Here is a 25,191-nt window from a genome sequence, read left to right as displayed (position 1 = left end):
ACTTTAAGGAATTTCTACATTAGAAATTACATGATTGGTTAACTTTTAAAGCAAGCTAAGCTGGGCAAATATGATTGGTTGACCTTTACAGAAAAATGTCCTTGGTCCATAGCTTGACCACAAATGGTTATGAGTCACACCTGGACCAACAGAATGCATGGCATGTCTCGCCCTGGGCTCTGAAGAACCAGTTGGTCAGAAAATTATCGGAACCGGAAACTCTTAGTCCTAGGTTGCTGGGGGGCAACACCAGTTGGGGGCTAACACCTGTCTTAAGCAAATGCCATTTATGGCTCCAAGAATTGTGCATGGCTTTCTGTCATAAATTCCTGCATTGTGGCTAAAGGGGGCCACGAGTTAAGTCGCAGAACTGAGATGGGGTCTTAAGTAAAATGGAATTGCTTAGGTTCTTCATTCTCAATATTCTACATGATTTTTTTGTTTATTTGTTTTTTCCCCTATGGTTTAGCCTCTGTTGTCACTGTATTCAATTTTGCTACTCTGGCGGTTGTATATATGTCTATCTGAACTAGGGAAGGGAAGGGGAGCAACAAAATGGTGAGACAAAGTGTAAAGCAGCAAATGATCTCCTCCCCCCACCCCTCTCACTTAAGCTCCTCCCTCGATGGCAGAGCTTCTCAGGCAGGTGAGGCACCGCCCAACTCCAGCCTCAGGGGAAACACTTCCAGCCTCGGAGATATAAAAGGGTCCTCCTGGGAGCCAGACAGCACCATTTTCTTCCTGAGAACTTGGCCTTGTCAGCTTTGCTGGCAATAAACCTCTCTCCTATACATCACTTTGTCCATGTGATCTTCTAGGTTATTTCCTTTTTACAAAGGACAAAGTGAGAACTTATGCAACAGCAATACTCACAAGACAATATGTTGGAAATGATCTGTACAATTAGGGGAGTGGGGGAGGAAAAGAGGGAGAAAAATGAAGGAAGGGGCAACAAGTTAGGCAAGAAATGTAATCATTACCTTACTTATATTTAACTATAACCCCTCTGCACATCACCTTGACAATAAAATTAAAATTGAATAATAAAGACAGGAAAGAAAAGTTTAAAAAAACCAAATTCATCATCTGAAAACCTGTTTCAGGCTTGGGCTCTACTCAATCTTCTCGACTGGGCACTTCCTTTTCCTCTTGTGCTACATGGGCACGAACTTTTGTCTGCAGTGCTCTTGTCTCTCCTGTTTTGTTTGTTGTTGTTTGTTTTTCTGTTAGCCCAATGAATTCCCTTCCCATAGCTTAGCATGCTCCTTCCCCTCTCCACAGCTTAGCATGCTCCCTCCTAGGCAACACTAGGCCCTTGTAGTAAAGGCAGTAAATAATCTGCCTCCCACTCCCCCTTAGCCTTAAGATGGCATTCCTCTGGGGCAGCTACCACCATATAAGGCAACAAGAGCCCCTTAGAGTGACTTTCAGGTCTGGGCAGCTGCAGGGCCCCTACCACTTGGGCAGCAGCCATAAAGCCTAGCCCATCATGATGAAGCCCCTGCCCTCATGTCCACACCAGGATCTCTGCCTCCTAGCCTCTTCTAGCCCCTCCTAGCAGTCCTAGGCTATATAGGTCACCTCAGACAATAGCAACACTTCTTCTCACTCAACTCTTGTGAGAAGGGGTCTTGCTGGTCCCTTTACTGGCAATAAACCTTTTCTTTGTTCTTTGAACCTAATTGTCTGGGTGGTTTTCTGACAAAGTCTAATATACTCTAACATTCTTGTTTGTTTTGTTCCCTCCCTCCCTCCCTCCCTCCCTCCCTTCCTTCTTTCCTTCTTTCTTTCTTTCTTGTTTTGTTTTTCAGAACGTTTCTCTAAGTAACCAGGCTGGCCTGGAACTGGCAATCCTCCTGCCTCTTCCACTTGAGGGGAAGGAAGGCTGCGATTACAGGCAGGCCCTACTTACTAATGCCTTTGTCACTTCCTTTATCTTACACAGGGACCAAGTCCACCTCTGGAAAGAGCATGTGCAGCTCAGTCTCTGCAGCACATTAGAAGAATACAAATGCCTTTCCCTGCTTCTTAGGTGAATACATCTGGACTTTCTCCTTCCTGCTTTTCCAAAGTACGCAGGCCTTAGTTCTCATCTGTGAAGCAAGGCAGCAGGTGTTTTTCTAGAAAGGAAACCCAGCAACAAACGCACTTAATGTCCTAAATTGTGGCGTATTGAAGACGTGCTAGCTACTATCTTCAAACGAGAAATGGGGAGCGTTCTGTAGGTCGTTTTAGTGGCAGAGCTTTGGGCCAGCCTGGCCGTGTCTCTTCCAGTGGACCTTCACTTAAAGCTCACAGAAACTTAAAAATAAGCAAAATTGACTGGAGTTAGAAGCGCCAGGCCTTCCGTCCTAACAAGCCCTCAGCCGCAGTCCCGCCCCGCCGGCGGCTCCGCCCGCGAGAGGGATCTGCTAGCGGGGTGCCAGGGCCCCAGCGTCCTGCCCATCCAGATCCCACCCACCAGCGCGTCGCAGCCAATGGGCGCGAGCCGCGGCAGGTCCCACCCTAGGCGCCAGGACTCAGCCTCACGCCTGGCGCCGCCAGCGACAGCTCTGTGTACTCCAGGCTAGCGCTTGGCGCTCCAGGTGCATTTCTCCGCTCAGCCGGGCTCCTGGCCATGGCGTCCTCAGAGGCCGGCGGGGTGGTGATCGTTGGCAGGTAAAGTTCGCCCCAGAGCCGCATTGCTGTCACTGGAGCCCGGGGAGGCTCCAGAGACGCTGGGCCCCGTGTGGAGGGCCCGGGCCACTCGGCCCTCGGGGTGGGCAGCAGGGCAGTTCCCACGGGCGGTTCTGCAGCCTCCCACCCTGCAGGGCTCCGTGGCCCTTTGCAACTCTCCACCGAGCGGGCTGGGCGTTTCCGTGGCGACTTGGCAGGCTGCTTTACCCGCCAGGTTCCTAAAACTGACTCTGGGCTGCTATGGCAATGAGACTTGTTATGGTTAATCCATACAGAAGTGCTTAAAGAATTCCGGTAACAATCCTGCTACAACTGTGTTCTCATTCCCTTTTTATGAAGCAGAAAACTTTGAAAGGAATCGACTTGCCCAAGGTCGTACTAAGTGATGCATGTAAAGTTCGCCCTGGGTAGGCGAACCTTACAATGAAGACCCCACAAGCCCAGCAGGGAGGGTTCTGAAACTCACTTGGGACAGGGCTGCCAGCAAGATACTGGCCTTGGTCAGGAGGTCCTTGGCAGTGGGGACCAGGGTTTAGGAAATGCAAGGGGCATTCCTAATTTGTGGGCAAATATCATTTCCAGACAAGGGAGACCTTGTCAATTCAATCTTCTAAGTTTCGTCCAAACTCATTTCTGCTCCTATGTCGTCGTTTTTTGTTTTGTTTTGCTTTTCCCTAGTTACTCAGGAGACCCAAGATCTGGGGATCGAAATTTGAAGCCAGGCAAGTAGACCACCACCTGAGACTTTTATCTCCAATTAACTAACAAAAAGTAGGAACTGGAGGCATGGCTAAAGTAGTAGAGATCCAGCTGTGAGCTGAAAAGCCTTGCCAGAGTTGGAGACTTTGAGTTCAAACCTGTAGCAGCGCACCCACCTCCACCCGCAAAACAGAGGTCTATATGTATGAATTACCAATGGTTAGCTATCTAGCCCTAACTAGCTATCTAGTTAAACCTTGCTATTGATAGTTAAAAACACCATTAAGTGGTGGCTTGAAGTTCCTTTATGCTCTTGAGGTTTTGGCTTGCTTGAACCCCTCATCATTTTATCAAGGGGTGCCAAGTCTAAGGTCAGGAGTTTCCCTTTGAGGAAGGCCTCAAGATGCTTGTCAGTTTTTTTCCCCTTTCACAGAACAGTGGAACTGATGAGATGGGAAACTCATGCTCACCCTGAGGTGGTGGTGGTATGTGTGCATGACAGTATTAAGGCTTTATGTCAGGGCCAGGGCACTGTCCATTAGCCTGCTTTCTGGGTTTCATACTTGATTTCAATACATCAAAATATTCTTATTTCAGGAAGGTATTGAGGCCTTGTTTTTTCTGTTTTCTTTAATCAGTTTCAAAATTCCCTCTTCAATTCCAGATTAAAGTATTTGCTGGAAACACAATCTTAATTATTTTCCATTGATCCTTTTCTTCCGGCTCTTCTCAGGACCTTTTACCCTATGGGCCCCTAAAATGCCCTTTCAGAATGGAGGGAGAAGGATGGACTTTGAGCAGTTAAGAATGGAGACTGACATGAGTCTGGAGTTGAGGAACAAAAACTGAAGCCTGTGATTAATTTGAACAAAGTATTGAAATAAGTAGGGAAGGCAAATTTGACTGGACTTTTGTTTTGCTAATCTTACTTGTACCTAATACTTGTTCCCAATCCTTGAAATGTGAGTTTTGTGTTCATTTACATCCTACCCGGTGTTAGGAGGCATGGATTTTAGGTCATCTTGTGCTTGTTCCTGGTGTCTGACATGCCCTTTCTCCTGTACCTGTTTCAGAAAGAACACTGTGGCCACACTTAACCCAGGGACCATTTCCCCCAAGAAATTTATGTTCCTGGGACCTTCCCTCTGTGTGTGTGTGTGTAATTGATGTGTAATGTGAATGGACTTGGGAAAACTTTAAAATATATATAAAGAGACCCTGTGTACTAGATTACCACTTCTTTTTTTTTGTCTGTTGTGGGGCTTGAACTCTGGGTCCATAAACTCTTCAGATCAAGGCAAGTGCTCAACCACTTGAGCCACACCACCACTTCCAGTTTTCTGGTGGTTAATTGGAGATAAGAGTTTCGTGGATTTTCCTGCCCTGGCTGGCTTTGAACTGTGATCCTCATATCTCAGCCTCCTGAGTAGCTAGGATTACAGGTGTGAGCCACCAGCACCCAGCTGATACCCCTTATTTTTAAGATTCTAAAATTTTATTTGGGGATGATTATGTAAATTTTTAAAAAGAAGAACCTCTCCAAGGTAGGTGTTTTCTTTAGAGTGTTTTTTAAAAAGTATTGTCCTGTGAATTTTCCTATTTTTACACACTCAAGCAGAGATTCAGATCCTCCAGTTGCCCATTAGGGAGCTCCAACACTAATGTGTCCTTCCTAGAAAACATTTAATAGCTCATAATTGCAAAATTTCCTTAGCTGACTAGTGCAGGAGCAGTTTTAGCCTTTTCCTGATGAATAAGTAGATGTAAAGTGGAAAGATACTTTAAAAAGTATCGAGTGGATTTGTCATTAACTGGCATCAATGACAAAATTAGAATAGAACTAATATTATTAAGTTTTCTCCCAGACAGCCTTGCTGCTATACAGGAGAATAAATATTTACTAGATTAGCCTTTTGTAGTAATTAACATTTAACATTTATTCATTTCAAAGATTTGAGGAAGATCAGAAATGGTAAAGATGTTAAATTACTTATAGCTGGTCACCAGATACCTGGTGGTTCAGAAAACCTTAATAAGAAGCCACAGACTCTAAGCACAGGAAGCTAATTGTATTTGGGTCCAGTGAGTATTAGTGTTGGAGACAAGAAAGCTAAGGGAAACAAAGGCAAGGAACCTTTGACTTCTGAGAGGGGAGGTATCCTGTGATCTCTGTGCAGGTTTGTCCTCTAATATAAGCCCACTTCTTTTGGGAAGCTCACTTTTCCGTGTGTGTGTGTACACACACAAGTGCGCACTCGTGCATGTGCACTAGGATTGGGGTTTGAACTCAAGTCCAGGATGCTGTCCTTCAGCTTTTTCACTGATGGCTGCCTGGAGCCACACCTTTATTTCTGGCCTTGAGCTATACCTCCACTGCTAGCTTTTTGGTAGTTAATTGGCAATAAGAGTCTCATAGATTTTCCTTCTTAGTCTGGCTTCAAACTTCAATTCTCAGATCTCAGCCTTTTGAGTCACTAGGATTATAGGCATGATTATGGATACCTGGCCTCTCCTTTCTCCTTTGTTTGGCATACTAATGCCACCTCTAACCACAAAACATTAAACTGCAATACATGTTATTAACTTACTATAGTTACTGTATTTTAGGTCCAGTTTTCAGGAGGGGAAATCTGATTGGCTCAGCAGCAATTCTCATCAAGTCAGGCCACAGATTCTATAGGATGCTAGTAAGCCAGTGGCTACTTCAGGTCATATATCCAGTTCATGTCCAATCATAAGTGATTAATTATATATTTGTATGGGATATCTGCCAGTTCCCAGGAGGCAACTTCCTTTTTCTTTTCTTTCCTTTCCCTCCCTCCTTCCCTCTCCTTCCCTCTCCTTCCCTCTCCTTCCCTCTCCTTCCCTCTCCTTCCCTCTCCTTCCCTCTCCTTCCCTCTCCTCCCTCCCTCCCTCCCTTCCTTCCTTCCTTCCTTCCTTCCTTCCTTCCTTCCTTCCTTCCTTCCTTCCATCCTTTTTGCACTAAAGATTAAATCCAGAGCCTCCTCCAATAAGCTAGCATGCCATGTATCTCCAAGCTTTACTGAGTTCCAAGATTCAGCTTTCATCTGTTAATAGAAAACAGGTAATACAGGCCATGAAACCTACTAAAATAAAAATAGATTGACTTTGCTTTTAATGCATATTATTAATTCCACCCCAAGTTTTGTTACAGAAATTTTTAAATACACAGAAACCTTGAAAATGTAGAACAAAGATTATATCTATATTCAAGAATTGTTAAAAATAATTTGTTAGCATCCTGAATACAAAAACCCTATATGAAAATTTCTCCAAAATCTGATGGGTCTGGGAAGGTGGCTCAGTGGTAGAGTGCTTGCCTTGCATACATGAGGCCCTGGGTTCAATTCCTCAGTATTATTACATAAGCAGTAAAAGCTGGAAGTGGCGCTGTGGCTCAAGTGATCGAGCACTAGCCTTGAGCTGAGAGCTGAGGGGCAGCGCCCAGGCCCAGAGTTCAGGTACCACAACTGACAACAAAACAAAACAAAACAAAACAAAAATTTCTCTAAAATCTGAAACTTTGTGAGGGTTGACATCGGTCATGTCACAAGTGGAAAAATTCCACACCTGACCTCATGATAAGTAAAAATCAAAACAGGTACACTAGCCAGACATGGTGGTGTACACCTATAACCCCAATATTTGGGAGACTGAGTCAGAGGCTATGGAATAAGATCACTATATTTGACCTAAGAAATTAATCTTAGGTTATGAACGGTAGTGTACAACAACAGATGGTTGCTTCCCCTCCCCCCCCCCCTTTTTGAGACAAATCTCGTTATGTAGCCTAGGTTAGTCTTCCTTACTTCCATTTCATGAGTTCTGAGATTGTTGTAAGGTGAATTATCCCAGAAGCCACATTTTGGAAGATGGAGTTTTGGAGTCTTTACTACACAGCAGGCTGCCAGTTGTTACAAAGGCCTGCAGCCCCCAAATACATGTAACATGGTTAGGAAACAGGCCAGAGAGGAAAGAACAAAAACAGTACCAACAAACCAATTCAGCTCTGATGGAGAGCTGAATTGGGACACCATGATGACTGGAGATGAGCCAAGAGACAGGACACAGGATGGGATCATGGAGACACATGTGGCATGGTGTCCCCACACCTATGCCATTTATGCCTAAATAGGGTCTGGGCAGGGTGGCAGGGTCACAGGACACTCCCAGTCCCAGGCACTTGGACTGACAGGTTCAGCAACCTATCAGCCAAGTACCCACCCCTGTCCCAGGGATCCAGGAATGACTATCACCCTCCCACTACCATGAAGACCAAATGCCAGACCTTAATGGACATACTTAGGTACTAGCAGAACTTCTTCATCTAAGGAATATAGGCTTTAATCTTCCGTATAGGGTATGCTTAGAGGTACTCAGAGACGTGATTCAAGCCATTTAGGGAGTTAAAGCTTTCTTAAGGCTATGACATCTGCATTTCTCTGAAGCAGAGCCCTCCTAGCTCACCCCATTGAGCCAGGCATCTGTACTTCAAAGGATGGTTTGTCTTACCTCTAGGCCTTGGAGCAGGGTGGACAGCCCCTCATCTCCTGCCTAGGCACCAGGATGTCTGCAAGAAATTATTTAGGCTCAGCCACCTTATTTCAAGATTACATACATGTACCACCATGCCCACCACTAGTGACAATTTTTTTTTTGAGGGGCAGTACTAGGAATTTGAAATTGGGGCCTCACATTCTTGGAAAGTACTGTACCACTTGACCTATGCTTCCAGCCCCTTTGGGCTTATTTTTCAGGTATAGTCTTTATGTTCTTTTGGCCTGGCCCACCTCTGGACAGCAGTCCTGTTAGGGCCTCATACATAGCGGGGATCCCAGATATATGCCATTAGATCTTGTTTTTTGTTGTGATAGCTTCTTGGTAACTTTTTGCCTGACTGGTCTTGAACTGTGATCCTCCCGAGTTTTGTCCAAGTGTGAGCTACTAGGCCCAGCCAACTGTGACAATAACACAGACTTAGAATGCCTTCTAGATACTTCATATCAATCCCCCTCCCTAGTGTATGAGTACCTGTCCCCCGATAAGTGCATCAGGATAAGGGTCAGGCTCTTCTGTTTTTGATTTGCTTTTTACTTTTTGTTAGATGGAGGCAATACATTTTCAAGCTCGTTTTAATTACTTGTCCATATGCTCTGTTTAGGCTTCCATTCCCCTTCTAATTGGTATGTTTATTATTTTTTCTTCTGGACTTGCAAAATTTTTCTATTTTACTTATTGAATTCTCTTTAAGTAGTAAAGGGGTTTAAAAGTAAAGGGGTTTCAATTCAACATGTCAGTTTATGGAGTTTTTAGAAAAGTAGTTGAATCAAGATTTTATAATTCCACTTATCAGGTTATAAGTACAGTGTATCTGATCAGTGTCACTCCTTTTCTAATTTCCCCCATCTCTCCCAACCCCTCAGTTTTTCTAGTTCCATTTTCACATATACACATTGAATATTGACTGCATTCTCCCTTCATTCCTCCCTTGACCTTACCCCCATCTCCAACACACCTCAAGTTCCAGCTTCCTGGTATTTATTTTGTTAGACTATAAGTTCATTGTTCAAAGGCGTTATACCATTGGAATTCTCCCCTGATATGCCATACTTTACTTTTTTTTTTTTTTTTTGTCTAGGAGCTTGAACTCAGGATTTCATGCTCTTACTTGGCTTTTTCACTTAATGGTGGCATTCTATCACTTCAACCATGCCTCCACTTCCAGTTTCTTTTGCTGGTTAATTGGAGATAAGAGTCCCATGGACTTTTCTGCTTGGACTGGCTTTGAACCGAAATCCTCAGGTCTCAGCATTCTGAGTAGGTAGGATTACAGGTATGATCTACCAGTGCCCAGCTTTTCTATATTTACTAGTGTAAGTATTATTTCCTTTTGGAAACTTTGTCTTATGTTGACATTTTAAACCATAAACAGAGTGACTAAGATGAGTTAATTTATTGGGAACTAGTGTGTGTGTGTGTGTGTGTGTGTGTGTGTGTGTGTGTCGTGTGTGTGTGTGTGTGTGTGTGTGTGTGTGTGTGTGTGTGTGTGTGTGTGTGTGTGTAATAAAGGCTTGACCTCAGGGCCTCTAAGCTGTTGCTGGGCTGAGCACTCAGGGCTAGTTTACTACCACTAAAGCCATGTTTCTGCTTCCAGCTTTTGTAGGCTGTTAGAGTAAATTAGACTCATCTAGAAAACCAAGAGTAAATTAGACTCAGCCAGAAACTACTTGGACATCCAGGTAGAAAGAAGAAAGGAAAGGTTTATTGTCAGTAATGGTTCCTTCAAGAAAGACCCCATCTCTTCAGGTGAGAGGATGTGAGAAGTGGGGGCTATTGTCTCAGGTGACCTTTTATAACCTCTGGGATTTGGGGGATCTCACTGCCTTAAATGGTCATAGCTATCCCAACAGGATGCTTTCTCAGGAAAGGGTGGTAAGGGCTGTTCATTTGCTGCCTTTACTACATGGGCCTAGTGTAGTGTTGCCTAGGGAAAGGGCACGTTAAGCCTTGAGGCAGGAGGCTTCAGGGCTAATATTGGCTAATTGGAGATAAGAATTACAGTTTTATCTGTTAGGGTTGGCTTTGAACCTCAATTCTTAGATCTAAGGATCTAAGTTCTGAGTTCCAGTCCTGATACTTAACACTAAATAATTGTTCAACCCTACCTATTAGAAAAATAATGTGAGCCACAAATACAAGACATGTAATAATTGGATCTTCTGTTAGCTTTAAAAGAGTAAAAATAAATGAAGACTGAGCATGGTGGTACATGTCTTAATCTCAGCACTTAGACTCAAATTAGGGGGATTGGGAGCTCTAGGCTAGCCTGAGCTACATAATGAGATCATAATTTTTTAAATAAAATGTCTGTGTGTGTGTGTGCGTATGTGTGTGGTAAGGAGGGGTACCTCAGTACAGAGTACTTGTCTGGCTTGCATGAAGCCCTTGGTTTGATTCCCAGTACTGCCCCAAACGAAAACCACCACTACCAAAAATCTCTGTCCAACACTCCTGCATTCAAAATGTAGATAAAGCTGGAGATTTGCTTTATGAGACTAATTCCTTCTGTGGTTACAGTTCAAAGGAAAAGCCCTACCCTTCTACCTTTGTACCACAGGCCAACTTCTTTCCTGAATCTGAATCTGCCCCTCTTCCTTACTTTTCTCTTTCACAGGGTAGAAGACCTAGGATGTGAGAAGCACCAGTACTTACTTGGGTATGCTGCCTTGCTTGCTGTAGGCTCAGACCTGATCAATATGTGGGTAGAGGCCTTTACTGGTTTAAATGAACAGTATTTTGAATGAGCCAAGTACTTTTTTAAACCAAAGAGTAGAAAGGAGGAAAAGTTTCTTTAAAAAAATGTTTATGGCCAGACGCCAGTGGCTCATGCCTGTAATCCTAGCTATAAGGAAGGCTGAGATCTAAGGATAGTGCTTCAAAGCCAGCCTAGGCAGAAAAGTCCATGAGACTCTTACCTCCAATTAACCACCAGAAAACCAGAAGTGGCCCTGTGACTCAAGTGGTAGAGCACTCACCTTGAGTTGAAGAGCTTAGGGACAGAGCCCATGCCCAGAGTTCACAACCCACTACCGACAAAAAAAATAAAGTTTATGGATTATACAAGTAGGAAAGTCCAGAGATATAAACAAATACTGATGAGTTATTATAGAAAGAATATACTAAATATACTACTGTAACCTTACAATAAAAATAATTCCAGGAGTTATTGCTGGTGTTTTAAGAAAGGGCAGGCACAGGAGAAAGATTAGCACAAGGTTTATTAGAGGAGCCATATTTCCCCGGAGAGAGCACATGGCAGCCTCCGCTATAGATAGCAGCGGGGGTGGGTAGGGGGATGGGGGGTGGGGGGGTAGGTAGGAAGTGAGGTAGACTTGAGTTCAGGTGGGTCTGGGCTGAGAGAGGGAGGGGCCAGCTGTAGGGCAGGAACTCTAGGGCAGGGAGGGGCTCAGGGTGGAGCTGAGGACCATAGGTAGGCATAATGCTTATACAAACAGACTATACTTGCCCACCTGTCCCAAGGAATCCATTAAATGAGTAGTGGTGAAGGACAGAAAAAGGAGATTTAATTTTTTTTATTGAGATTAGGTGATTACATATTTCACATATTTTACAGTATTATGGAATAGTGATACTAGTTAAAGTCTCAAACACTTTTTAACCTTCACAAGGCAAATTGGTATTATCATGGTCTATAAAGTTTGTGAATTCTATAAGCTTTGACAATACAACTATTTCTTCCACATCAGGTGATATTTACATTTCTTTCCTTTTGCTAAGAGAACAAGATTTGTTCTGAGGAACTCCCAAGTCCATCCTCCTGGGTATTGACCTGAGCTTTAGGTTTAAACTGAAAGATTTGCAGCTGAGCAAGAGTTGGACCTAATTCAACAGTATTTCCCCAAGTGTGTTCTGGTTGATCATTATCCTCCCATAGGTCATTGAGTTCAAGATGGGAAAGTAAGTCCTTGCTGCCTGGGGGTAGATTTGAATCTTGTTTAAAAGCTATTATTATGCCTGTTGTTTCTGGGGGGGGGGGGAGGGAGAGACTGGTAGAATTAGAGAGGGAAAGGCTGGGGAGAGGGGAAAGGGAAGGGGGGGTAAAGGGAGTGAAGCAGGGAGGGGAAGAGGAAATATTAGAGACAAAAATAGAATCCAAGTGGACAAAATGGAATGAGTTAGGCAATGAGTTAATTACTTCCTTCAGATCCCTTTTCTTCAGCAACTGCTTCTTGCTCATAGTGTATGTAGTTGGAGTCTTGTAATGAAAAAAAAAGCTAAGGAGGCCAGAGAACAGTTTCCTGTTGAAGCCGGATAGACTAGGAAAAATGAGGTAGTCAGCTAACAGCAAATACAGGAGATGTACTTCCCTTAAGATTAAGGGAAACAAAAGTCATTTGGGGGGAAATGAAGCAGGATAACTCAAGGAAGCTAAGGCCTGGTGAAGGCAACTCAGAAATATGGTATTTAGAAACTTAAATTGTATCTCTGCTTCAAAGAGAGGCACCTGAATGCATTCTTTCCTGAGGGATGTATTTTTCACCCAAAAATTCACAGCTGCCTGCAGGATGCCCCAAAATGGAAATAGCAGGGGATCTACTTGTTTCTAGGATAAGGTTCTATTTTTTAGCAGGATGCATTCTTACCTCAGAGAAACTCAGAGAAAGAATAACACTAGGTGTAGTTAAAGCAAAGACAAAGCATCTAGCTTTGCATAACTTACCAGACCCCCCTGTCTTTACCCTATAAATACCCAACAGCCCAAGGAGCTGTGTATCTCTCTGGGTGTGTCCTTCTGTGTATTTGTATCTGTGTTTTTGTGTCCCTATGAGAGCACCCATACTCTGCTAGAGAGTGCCCCTGCCCTTCTGTTTGTCTGCTTTTTTTTTCTGTTTCCTTGCTTGTTTACTTAATAAAGCTCTGCCAAGTTTTCCTCCCATTGTGACTTGTCCAGAAATTCTTATTCTGCGTTTGAAGTCAAGGACCCTAAGTGAAGAATTCCTATATTTAAAGGGGAGCCTCACTAAAGTGAAGTAAGCCAGGCCCAAAGAAGCATAGGTCCCATGGTTTCCCTTATTTGCAATATCTAGTATAGGTATGAGTCAAGCGGAAAAGGTCAGATAATGTGATGTTAGGAAAATGAACCCTTAAATATGTATTTTAATGTTTTCGTTTCTTTCATGCATGTGTTTCTAACGCATTTATAAGATTATTTCTTTGTTGCTTTGTATGTCCCTCCCCCACAGTGTAACCCCCGCTTTCACTATATTTGATGTCAGTATAACATGTGGAGGAGATGGGGACAAACAAGTCGTTTAAGGATTCGGGTGGACCTGTTGCAACAATGAGAAGAACAAAATGTCATGTCAAAACCAGCTTTACAATGTCGGTGTGGGGGGGGGGGGAGGGGGGTATAATTGGGTGGGGGGAGGGGGGTAAAATTGGGTGGGGGGAGGGGGAGGCGGGGAAGGGAAGTGAAGGGTAAACAAAGGAGGAGGCTGCAATGCTTGGTAAGAAATGTATGCATTATCCTGCCCATGTAATTGTAGCCCCCCTGTACAGTATGTTCTCAAATAAAATAAAATACAATTAAAAAAAAAAAAAAAGGGGAGCCTCACTAAACCTCCTTTGTCCGGTGACACGGTGATTTTTTTTTTAAGGGATGAGATGGATTTTGGTATGACAGGGCCTTATAGACAGATACTTCTTGAGTGATTTATATACCAATGAGCAGAGTTAAGTCCAATAGAACTTTCTGAGACAGTAGGAATTTTTTTTGTTGGTCCTGGGGCCTGAACTCTGTGCCTGGGCACTATTCCTCAGCTCTTCAGCTCAAGGCTAGCGTTTTAGCACTTTGAGCTACAGTGCCACTTCTGCCTTTTTTCTTTTTGCTTATGGGGTGCTGAGGAATCGAACCCAGGGTCTCATGTATGCAAGGCAAACACTCTACCACAGCCCAGTAGGAATGTTTTTTACCAAGTTGTCCAAATGTATCCTTAGAAGATTGGTTTCAGGACCTTCCAGGATATAAAAATCTGATGCTCAAGACCCTTATATAAAAATTTGTTAGTGTGGTAGCTCTTGCCTGTAATCCTTGCTACTCTAGAGGTTGAGATCAGCAGGATCAAGGTTGGAAGTCAGCCTGGGCAAAAGGTTCCTGAGATCCCATGTCAACAAATAAATAGGTAGGTCATCCTACCTATATGGAAAGCAGAAATAGGATTGTGATTCAGGCGGGCCAGGGCAAAAAATCAAACTCTATTGAAGAAACAATGGCAGCAAAAAGGTCTAAGGTATGGCTCAAGTGGTAGAGTGCCTGACTGGGAAGTGCTAAGCCCTGAGTTCAAATCCTAGTTCAAATCCTAGAAAAATGTAGTGTTTACATAGCACCTATACATATCCTGTTGTATACTTTAAATCATCTGTCAATAATGAATAATTCTAGTGTAGTGTAAATAGTTATTTACAAAATAACAATGACTAGCACAGTCTGTGCATGTCTTCCCCATGTATCTTTGATGTGTGGATATAGGGGAATGACCATACACCATTGCTATCCAGTATTAGAGCCACTGAAGATTGAATGCTTGAACTGTATCCAATACTCTCAATAACAGCATTTTAATGTTTATTTGATAGTAATTTATATGGCTGGAATATATTGTATCCATCAGTGCACTCCTACAGAATTTAATTAAAATCCATAAGTATGTGTGCTATATTAGTAGACTTTTGCCAGAAAACCACACAGACATCCAGGTACAGAGAACGAAGAAAGATTTATTGCCAGCAAAGGGGACTGGTAAGACCCCTTCTCACAAGCAAGGAGTGAGAAGAAGCTGCAGCTATTGTCTGGGGTGACCTATATAACCTACTGAGCCTAAGAGGGGCTAGGGGACAAGGGGGCGGAGACCCTGATGTGGGACATGGGGACCAGGGGCTTTATCATGGCAGACTAGGATTCATGGCTGCTGCCCAAGTAGTAGATAAGGGACTCTGCAGCTGCTAAGACCTGAAGGCCACTCTAAGGGGCTCTTGCTGCCTTATATGTTGGTAGCTGCCCCAGAAGAGTGCCATCTCAAGGTAAAAGGGGGGTTGGAGGCTGATTATTTACTGCCTTTACTAAATGGGCATAGTGTTGCCTAGAAAGGGATCATGCCAAGCTGTAGAAGGGGGAAGGAGCATGCTAAGCCATGGGAAGGAAGCTCATTGGGCTAACAATGTGAAACATACATTTTGTATTTATTATGGAAGAGTGAAACATTACAGAATAGGGAGCAAAAATACAGTAAGCCTGCCCACTTTATTCACAAAATTACCAAGTAGGGTAAGGGGTAACATTGATGAAGATACGTTGTATTCATAAACTGCTTTGTTAAATGGCAACTTCTTTGTACAGCTACTTAAAGATAATAAAAATGAATAAATAAAATGACAGCTACTATTAAAAAAAATCAAATCCAGGTGGCTCAAGCCTATAATCTTCGGAATTTAGGAGCAGAGATGCTGCTCTTTTGCCTCTACACTGTAGTGTTCTGTTTCAGATTGTGAGTACATCATGTGATTACCCGGTACACCACTGTGCTTTCATGGAATATTAGTGCTGATACTAGAGTTGGGCTTAGGAGTTCCTCAGTAGGAAGAGGCAACGTTTTAAGTAAATAGACTTATTAAAAATACGTACTTTTCAGCTGAGCGTCAGTGGCTCATGCTTGTAATCCTAGCTACTCAGGAGGCTGAGATACAAGGATCCAGATTCAAAGCCAGCTCAGGCAGGAAAGTCCATGAGACTCTTATTTCCAATTAAGCACCAGAAAACTGGAAATGGTGATGTAGCTCAAGTGGTAGAATGCTTGCATTGAGCTGAAGAGCTCAGGGACAACGCCCAGACCTAGAGTTCAAGACCCATGACTGACAAAAAACAAACAAAAAAAGTGCTTCCTTCCACCCCTCTTTTCTTGTGCTGAACCTGGGGCTTGAACTCAAGGCCTGGGTGCTATCCCTTAGCATTTTGTTCAAGGCTGGAACTCTACTACTTGAGCCACATCTTCACTTCTGCCTTTAGAGACAAGACTCATGGACTTTCCAACTGTTTTTGATCTATGATCATCAACGCTCAGCCTTTTGAGTAGCTAGAATTATAGGCATGAGTCACCAGTGCCTGGCAATATGCTGTGTGTGTGTGTGTGTGTGTGTGTGTGTGTGAGAGAGAGAGAGAGAGAGAGAGAGAGAGAGAGAGAGAGAGAGAGAGAGAGAGAGAGAGAGAGAGAGAGAGAATGTTTGGGATGGAATCCAGGACTTTATGCATCCTAGATAAGTGCTGTACCACTGACTGCATCCCAACCCAAGAGCGGGATGCCTTATAATTGTGTGTGTGTGTGTGTGTGTGTGTGTGTGTGTGTGTGTGAAAGAGAGAGAGAGAGAGGGAGAACATATATGTATGTATATGTGTGTAAGTACTGGGTCTTAAGCACAGGGCCCTACATTCTTGCTTGGCTTTTTCACTCAAGACTGGCATACTGCCACTTGAGCCACAGGTCTACTTCCAACTGTTTGGTGTTTAATTGGAGAGATAAGAGTCTCATGGACTTTCTGCCCAACTGGCTTTAAACCGTGATCCTGAGATCTTAGTCTCTTGAACAGCTCAGAGGTGTAACCCACTGCTGCCCTGCTTTAGATAAGAAGAAAAAGCAGATTGATTATTGAATTAACTTGAATCTTGTCTTCATTTTCTCTCCCTTAGCGGACTCATTGGGCGAAACTGGGCTATGTTGTTTGCCAGTGGAGGCTTCAAGGTGAAACTCTATGATATTGAACAACAGCAGATAACGAATGCCTTGGAAAACATCAGGTAGGCTGGCTGATGCCCTCTTTTGTTTTTATTTTATTTTATTTTATTGTATCTGATCCTCAAGAACTATAAAGATTGGCCATTTTTACTAGACAGCTTGTGCAGTACCTCTGGGATGATAAAGGCCATGAATTTGGACTGTAGGGAATGGCCCCTTTGGATTGAGAAAATACAGCGGGGAGTAGACTATCTGAATGGGAATGTTAGGCTTCAATTCCCAACAAGATGCTAGACTTCACATAAGGGGTCATGGAAGGCTGGAGCCTGCATCAGCAGGTGGAACTAGAACTGCATAAGTTGGGCATTGCTTTTTATTTTTGTGCCTATACTGGGTCTTGAATTCAAGGGCCTTGTGTTCTTGCTTGGCTTTTTTACTTAAGGCTACAACTTGAACTATACCTCCACTTCCAGCTTCTTTTGCTGTTTAATTGGAGATGAGTCTCACGGATTTTATTCTTCTGAGTTCAAACCTGAAACTTCAATTCTCAGTCAGCCATCAGTACTGGCTTCATCTGGTTTTAACTACATGTTCAGTTTAACTACTTTGTCCAGGCTTTCATCCCTTTCTATTTGATATATTTACTTTTTTTCTTCTGGATTTCCAGGAATTGTTCTATGTATTCTACTTATTTTCTATTCATTAACTTTTTTTGTGTGTGCTACTACTGGGGTTTGAACTCAGGGCCTTAGGCTTTTGCTTGTCTTTTTGCACAAGGCTGATGTTCTATCACTTGAGCCACACCTTCACTATTAGCTTTATTGCTGGTTAACTGGAGATAATAGTCCCATGGATTTTTCTGTCCAGTCTGGCCTCAGCCGGGATCCTCAGGTCTTAACCTACTAAGTTGCTAGAATTACAGGATTGCAGATGTGAGCCACCATCTCCCTGGCTAGAGGAATTGCTTTTTAGGAACAGACCTCCAAGTCTTTGTCTTCACCTATTGATCTAATGTTGGCAGGACCCAAGTTAGAGTAGTAGTACTTACATGAGATAGAACTGGAGTACTTTTACAGGTGTCAGTCCCTGTGGCAATTGTACTAACGATCTAAGATAAGAGGAATTGTTCCTAGTGTCATGGATTCACAGCTGTAAGCCTAGCTACTCAGGAAGCTGAGATCTGAGGACTGAGGTTGGAAGGCAGCTGGGGAAAGAAAGTCTGTGAGACTCTTATCTCCAATTAACCAGCAAAAAAAAAAAACGGATGGAAGTGGAATGGTGGTTCAAGTGGTAAAGTGCCAGATTTGAGCGAAAAAGCTAATGAAACAGCTTTCAGGTCCTGAGTTCATGCCTCAGTACCAGTACATGCATGTGCACACATATGCATACATGTATATACATATGCACATATACACACATATGCATGCATATGCACGGGCGTGTGTGCACACACACATGTTGACTGAGAATTAGGGATGATATTCATAGTGATAGAAAAATGAATGGAGGGCTGGGAAGGTGGTTCAGTGGTAGAGCACTTGCCTTGCATGCCAGAGGCCCTGGGTTCGATTCCTCAGCACCACATAAGCAAAAAGAAAAAAGTCGGAAGTGGCGCTGTGGCTCAAGTGGTAGAGCGCTAGCCTTGAGCTGAAGAGCTGAGGGACAGCACCCAGGCCCAGAGTTCAGTCCCCACAACTGGACCCCCCCCCCCCAAAAAAAAAAGAAAGAAAAAAATGAATGGAACCCGAAGACAAAGGCCAAGGGTAAAGGACTGGAAGGAAGGGAAACCACACTTCCAACACAACAGTTCCTTGTGCGTGGACATTCTACGTAGATCATCACTGAGAAAACTCTGACCATCTTATATGTGGCTTGGCTTTACTATGTATTGTCTTTCTTTGAAGGATATCCATGAATATATGATTTGTTTTAAAATTAGCATCTATTAGTTGTGCAAAGGGAGTTTCACAAAATAAAAATAAATTTTTTAAAATAAATTTTTGTAAAAGGGAGTTTCATTGTGACATTTCCATATATGTAAGTAATATAGCCCTAACACCTCATCTTTCCTTCACTCTTTCTTAACCTACTTCCCTTCTTAAAACAGTTCCAACAGGTTTTATTGTCCTGTTTTCATATACACAAATAAACGAATTTGATCATATTTAGCCTTATTCACTCTTTTCATTAGCCCTCCTCCCTTCTGCTGGTGTCCTTCCTTCTCTCTGAATTTTTCTTGTCTGTCATTTATTTTTTTTAGAGGGTATTACATTTTACCAAGGATTTTTACTATAATATTTCTGACATGCATACCTTACATTTTTCTTATAATAACCGTCTCTATTGCTTTCTCTTCCCCTGTCTCCTTAATTCCTTTTTAATCAACAGTTTCATTGAGGTTCCTTATGTCATCTTCATTCAGTTATATTATATTTGGAAATAATCTATGTTCCATCTTCCTTTTCTTATCTATATACATAGTCCCATAGTTAGAATTATGTTCTTTGTGTGTATATACCTATATACATATATATATATGCATACATACCTATGTATGTACATACCATGAATATGTAAGTTTTTTAGGTCTTTCACATATGATATTGTACATGATATCTGGCCTTTTGAGCTTAGCTTACCTCATTCAACATGTTCTTCAGTTCCATGCGCCTTCTTGCAGATGACATGATTTCATTTTTCTTTACAGCTATGTAATATTTCATTATATATGTATATATATATATATATATAAAATTTTATTTATCCATTCATCTGTTGTTGGGTATCTGGGATGATTTCACTGTTTGTGAACAATGCAGCAATAAACATGAGTATTCAGATCTATCTTTCTTTTTTTTTTTTTTTTTTTTGTCAGTCGTGGGGCTTGAACTCTGGGCCTGGGCGCTGTCCCTCAGCTCTTCAGCTCAAGGCGAGTGCTCTACCACTTGAGCTACAGCGCCACTTCCGGTTTTCTGGTGGTTTATTGGAGATAGGAGTCTCACGGTCTTTCCTGCCCGGGCTGGCTTTGAACCGCAATCCTCAGATCTCAGCCTCCTGAGTAGCTAGGATTACAGGCGTGAGCCACCAGCGCCCGGCTGATCTATCTTTCTTATATATTAATTCACACTCTTTCAGGTGTATGCCCAGTAGTGGCATGTCAGGTTATAAGGTAGATATATTGTTAGTTTTTTTTTTTTTTTTGTGGAATTTCCATACTGATTTCTATAGTGATTGTACTAGTTTGTATTCCTACTAGTAGTGTATGAGGGTTCCTTTATCCTCCACATCCTCACCAGTATTTGTTGTTTCTTTTCTTGATGGTTATCATGAATATATAAATTGAATTTGCCTTTTTTATTTTTATTTTTGGTTGGTTATGGGGCTTGAACTCTGGGCCTGGGCGCTGTCCCTGTGCTCTTTAGCTCAAGGCAAGTGCTCTACCACTTGAGCCACAGCACTGCTTCCAGTTTTCTGGAAGAGTCTCACACACTTTTTCTGCCTGGACTGGCTTTGAACCGTAATCCTCAGATCTCAGCCTCCTCAGTAGCTAGGATTATAGGCGTGAGCCACCAGTGCCCGGCTAATTTGCCTTTTTTTTTTTTTGTAACAAAAATATGCTTACTTTATCTAAGATTACTTTTAGAAAAGTACTTATATATATATTGAAATTAAGGTATAGACATTAAGAAATGATTTACTGTAGTTAGACTTTATTGTTTTATAAATTTAGAGCTTGAGCCTAGAAAAGTGCCAAGTGGCACTTGGCTCAAGTGTTAGAGTGCTAGCCTTGAGCTGAAGAGCTCAGGGACAGAGCCCAGGCCCAGAGTTCAAGCCCTACGAACAACAACAACAAAAAAGTCACACAAGGGGGTCTTAATTCAACAAGTCAGATTATGAGTACAATTCATCTTTATCAGCGATACCCCTTTCACCATTCTCTCCCATGTCTCTCAATCCCATCCCTACCCTCAAGTTATACAGCTCAACTTTTATATAGAATACATTGAATGTAATGACTGCATTTGCTCACTCTTCCTCTCCCCATTCATCTACCTCTCCTCTCTGCCCCTCCCCCTCCTAGTAAACATGCTTCCACTTCCTGGTATTGTTAAACAGTTTGTGCACACACTGTTTAGAGGAGTTAATACCATTGTATTCCTCCCAACTATCCAGTCCTTAGTCAATTTGAGTGTATATTCATATATAATCTTGCATATGCTTTCATGTATGTTTATATTTTAGATCTAACTTCCACATATGAGAGAAAATATGTGCTATTTGCCTTTCTGAGACTGACTTCACTTAACATGATTTTTTGGGGTCCACCCATTTCCCTGAAAATGACATATTATTCTTTCTGATAGAGGAGTAAAATTCTACTATATGTATGTATGTTCGTATAAACATACATACACACACACAGACGCACACACATTTTTCTTTCTTTCCTTCTTTCTTTCCTCCTTTCTTTCTTTCTTTCTTTCTTTCTTTCTTTCTTCCTTCCTTCCTTCCTTCTTTCTTTCTTTCTTTCTTTCTTTCTTTCTTTCTTTCTTTTTTCTTTCTTTCTTTCTTTCTTTCTTTCTTTCTTTCTTTCTTTCTTTCTTTCTTTCTTTTTCTTTCTTTCTTTCTTCCTTTCCTTCTACCTTTCTTTTTCCTGCTTTTTGTCAGTTGTAGGGCTTGAACTCTGGGTATGGGCGCTATCCCTGAGCTCTTCGGCTCAAGGTGAGCGTTCTGCCACTTGAGCCACAGCGCCACTTCTGGTTTTCTGGTGGTTAATTGGAGGTAAGAGTCTCATGGGCTTTCCTGCCATGGCTGGCTTTGAACCATGATCCTCATATCTCAGACTCCTGAGTAGGTAGGATTACAGGTTTGAGCCATTGGTACTTGGCATACACACATTTTCTTGATCCACTCATCTGTTGTAGGGCATCTGGGCTGTTTCCATACTTGACTATGGTGAATAGTGCAGCAATGAACATGGGTATGCAAATGCCTTTACTGTTTCTAGACATAATATTCTGGGTAGATGCCCAAGGATGGTATCACTTAGTAATCTTTTACATTTTGTCTTATAGATTTAAATTTAAAATTTAAATTTCTGTTAAATTGGTCTGGAAGGTGGCTCAGTGGTAGAGTGCTTGCCTCACATGCATGAGGCCCTGGGTTCAATTCCTTAGCACCACATAAACAGAAAAGGCTGGAAGTGGTGCTGTGTGGTACAGTGCTACCCTGAACAGAAGAGTTGAGGGACAGCACCCAGGCCCAGAGTTCATACCTACAAAAAATAAATTCTGTTAAATTCTGGAGATACAACCCAGGGTTTTATACCTGTTGGGCAAATATTCTACCCCTAAGCTTCCTCGTCAGCCCAAATCTAATACTCCCAGTATATAAACCCTGAGGCAGATATCATTACCATGATTTTGAATGAAAACCTTTGAGCGGTTAAAAATGTATTATTCATCTCCAGCGTTGGATTCATTAGATACTACTGTTAAGGTCATATTTTTTCATATACAAAAGAATATACCATTTATGTAACATTAGGAAGGATAATAATGCGGTGAATATCCGTGACTCTACCATTCAGTTAAAGATGTTAAATATTAAAAAACTTTGGGTGTACCTTTTGGATCTCATCCCTTTGCTCTGCTCTCATCAAAGGTAGCAAATATCCTACATTTGTATTTATCATTTTCCTTGCTTAAAAAAAATACTGCTAGCCAGCACCAGTGACTCAACACTGTAACCCTAGCTGCTTATAGGCTAAAAAGGTTGAGATCTGAGGATCATAGTTTGAAGCCTGAAGCCAGCTGGGGCAGCAAAATTCTTGAGACTCTTTATCTCTAATGAGCAAAGAGCCTGAAATGAAGCTGTAGGCATTTCCAGCTCTGCTCTGAGTGCAGAGGGTACTTTGGGAAGGCATAGGTATGAACCTCTAAACGATAAGCACTCCAAAACTGTGGAAAGGATCCAAAGGGCTTTGAGTAGAGCACCAATGTCCTTCACTGTGGCCTTCTACACTGTTGGGGGGCTTTAAATTTTAAAAGTTTTCTTACTTATTTGTAATTTGTTTAAAAAATATAACTGAGCCAGGTGTCAGTGACTCATCCCTGTAATCCTAGCTACTCAGGAGGCTGAGATCTGAGAATCATGATTCAAAACCAGCCTGGGTAGACAAATTTGAGAGATTTTTATCTTCAATTAACCAGCCAAAAGCCGGAATTGGAGCTGTGGTAGAGCACTAGCCTTGAATGAAAAGCTGTACCTAGGCCCTAAAATTCAAGCCTCAGTAGTCTTTTTCTCTTTCCCCCCTCCCTCCCCTTTCTCTCTTACACACACATCTATAGATACATATATATATATATATTTATATATCTATGTATGTGTAGATAGATATCAAAATAGATATCTAGATAACAGATTGATATTTATCTATTTTAGTGCCTTCTATGTGTGGGCACATTTAAGCTCTGGTGAGTAAACAGAAAGCATGGTAGATAAGATTTCCCACAGACTTACATCTTAAAAATACACAATGTCCCTCACTTTGAACATTCCCCCCCCCAGGGCTACATTTATTCTAATAGATGAAATACAATAATAACTCATAGTGGTATTGTTGTAAAGTCCATAGTGGACATTAGTGTTTCACTCCTAGTATTATATGATGTGGTTTAGATAATATATACTGACATATCCATCTTTCTGATGCCGTGCAGAATAGTTTCACTGTCTTAACAATCCTTTGTTCTCTGTCTATTTATTATTCCTGTTCCCCTAACTCCTGACAGCCACTAATCTTTTTTATGGATCGGCTTTTTCCAGAATGTTAACTAATTAGAGTAATAATGTTAAATAATTGAAGTTTGTAGTTATTTCAGATTGAATTCTTTCACTTGGTAATAAGCATTTTCCCCTGTCTGTTCACATTTGTGTATGTGTGTATGTGTCTAAGTGTGTGCACATGCATATGTGCCAGTCCTTGGGCTTGGACTCAGGGCTTAAGCACTATCCATGAGCTTTTTTTTTTTTTTTTTGGTCAGTTGTGGGGCTTGAACTCTGGGCCTGGGCGTTATCCTTCAGCTCTTCAGCTCAAGGCTAGCGCTCTACCACTTGAGCCACAGTGCCACTTCCTGTTTTCTGGTGGTTAATTGGAGATAAGAGTCTCATGAACTTTCCTGCTTGGGCTGGCTTTGAACCTCGATCCTCAGATCTCGGTCCTGAGTAGCTAGGATTACCTGTACGTGGCTTAGTTTCTGACATTTTAGCATTGGATTATATTCCATTTCCTAGGGGTACCACACTTTATCTACTTACCTAGCAAAAGACATCTTGGTTGTTTCTAAATTTTGGAATTATGACTAAAGTTGCCATAAATATTCATTGCAGATTCTTGTGTGGAAATATTTTCTACTCCTTTGAGTAAATTCTAAGGATTACAGTCATCAGATTGAATGTGATTAATATGTCTTACTTTGTAATGAACCACTGAACTGTCTTCAGAATGGCTGTACCACTTCACAGACCCACCAGCAATAAGTGAGTTTCTGTTGCTTCTCCCTTCCAGCATTTACTGTTGTCAGTGTTCTGAAGTTCAGTTATATAGGTGTATAATGGTATCTCATGGTTGTATTTGATACTGGCATGATCTAGAGAATCTTTTCATGTGCTGTTTTGCCTTCTGTATATCTTCTGGGAGTCCTTCCTTCCTTCTTTCTTTCCTTCCTTCCTTCCTTCCTAACCTCCCTTCCCTCCCTCCCTCCCTGCCTCCTTCCCTCTCTCCCTCCCTTTTTCCTTCCTTCCTTCCTTCCTTCCTTCCTTCCTTCCTTCCTTCCTTCCTTCCTTCCTTCCTTCCTTCTTTCTCTCTCTTTCTCTCTCTCTGCTGAGCATACGTTCTACCATTCAGCTATACTTCAGCTCCAAGTTCTTTTTCAAAAAAAATCAAACACATATTCTTGGTTAAATGTGGAACCTTAATTTTTTTTCCTTAGTTGCTATGACTTCCTGATGCATAAAAATAGTTTTGTGTAGGATCCAGTGATTTTTGTAAATTATTCAGTGATTCTGTCTAACCATAATATGGAAAGAAGTCTTCATAGAGTCTCGAGGTAAAATTTAATTTAGGAACAATTAAAACAGCTGAAGCTTCCCTTTTCAACAGGTTCAGACTTGGTACTGTTTTTGGTGATCATATTTGTGGTTGATGGCTTTGGATCTAAGTGACAGATCTGGCCTAGTATTGGAAGGGGGCAGGCCAAGGAGAAGAATTGAGCCTCTGGTCTAGTCAGGTTTTTTTTGTTTTTGTTTTTTTTTGTTTTTTGTTTTGGTCCGTCGTAGGCCTGAACTCTGGGCCTGCCTGGGCGTTATCCCTCAGCTCTCCAGCTCAAGGTTAGCACTCTATCACTTGAGCCACAGCACTACTTTTGGCTTTTTCTGCTTATGTGGTGCTGAGGAATCAAACCTAGGGCCTCATGCATGCAAGGCA

General features: G+C 42.1%; 1 protein-coding gene across 1 annotated transcript in view; it reads left to right on the top strand.

Moving 5' to 3' along the window:
• Window positions 1-2,541: 2,541 nt before the first annotated feature.
• Cryl1 (crystallin lambda 1) overlaps window positions 2,542-25,191 on the top strand; it is a 150,175-nt gene continuing 127,525 nt past the window's right edge. Inside the window, exons 1-2 of the mRNA XM_070003165.1 lie at window positions 2,542-2,658; window positions 16,658-16,765. Coding sequence (XP_069859266.1) covers window positions 2,618-2,658; window positions 16,658-16,765 — 149 coding nt within the window. The 5' untranslated portion in view covers window positions 2,542-2,617. The remainder of the gene's footprint in view (window positions 2,659-16,657; window positions 16,766-25,191) is intronic.

The sequence above is a fragment of the Dipodomys merriami genome, unplaced genomic scaffold (genome assembly GCF_024711535.1).
Source record: "Dipodomys merriami isolate MVZ:Mamm:240054 unplaced genomic scaffold, mDipMer1.0.p SCAF_6, whole genome shotgun sequence".
In the NCBI taxonomy this organism is placed as follows: domain Eukaryota; kingdom Metazoa; phylum Chordata; class Mammalia; order Rodentia; family Heteromyidae; genus Dipodomys; species Dipodomys merriami.
The sequence above is the reverse complement of the archived record's forward strand: the minus strand, read 5'-3'. Positions and strand labels throughout refer to the sequence as shown.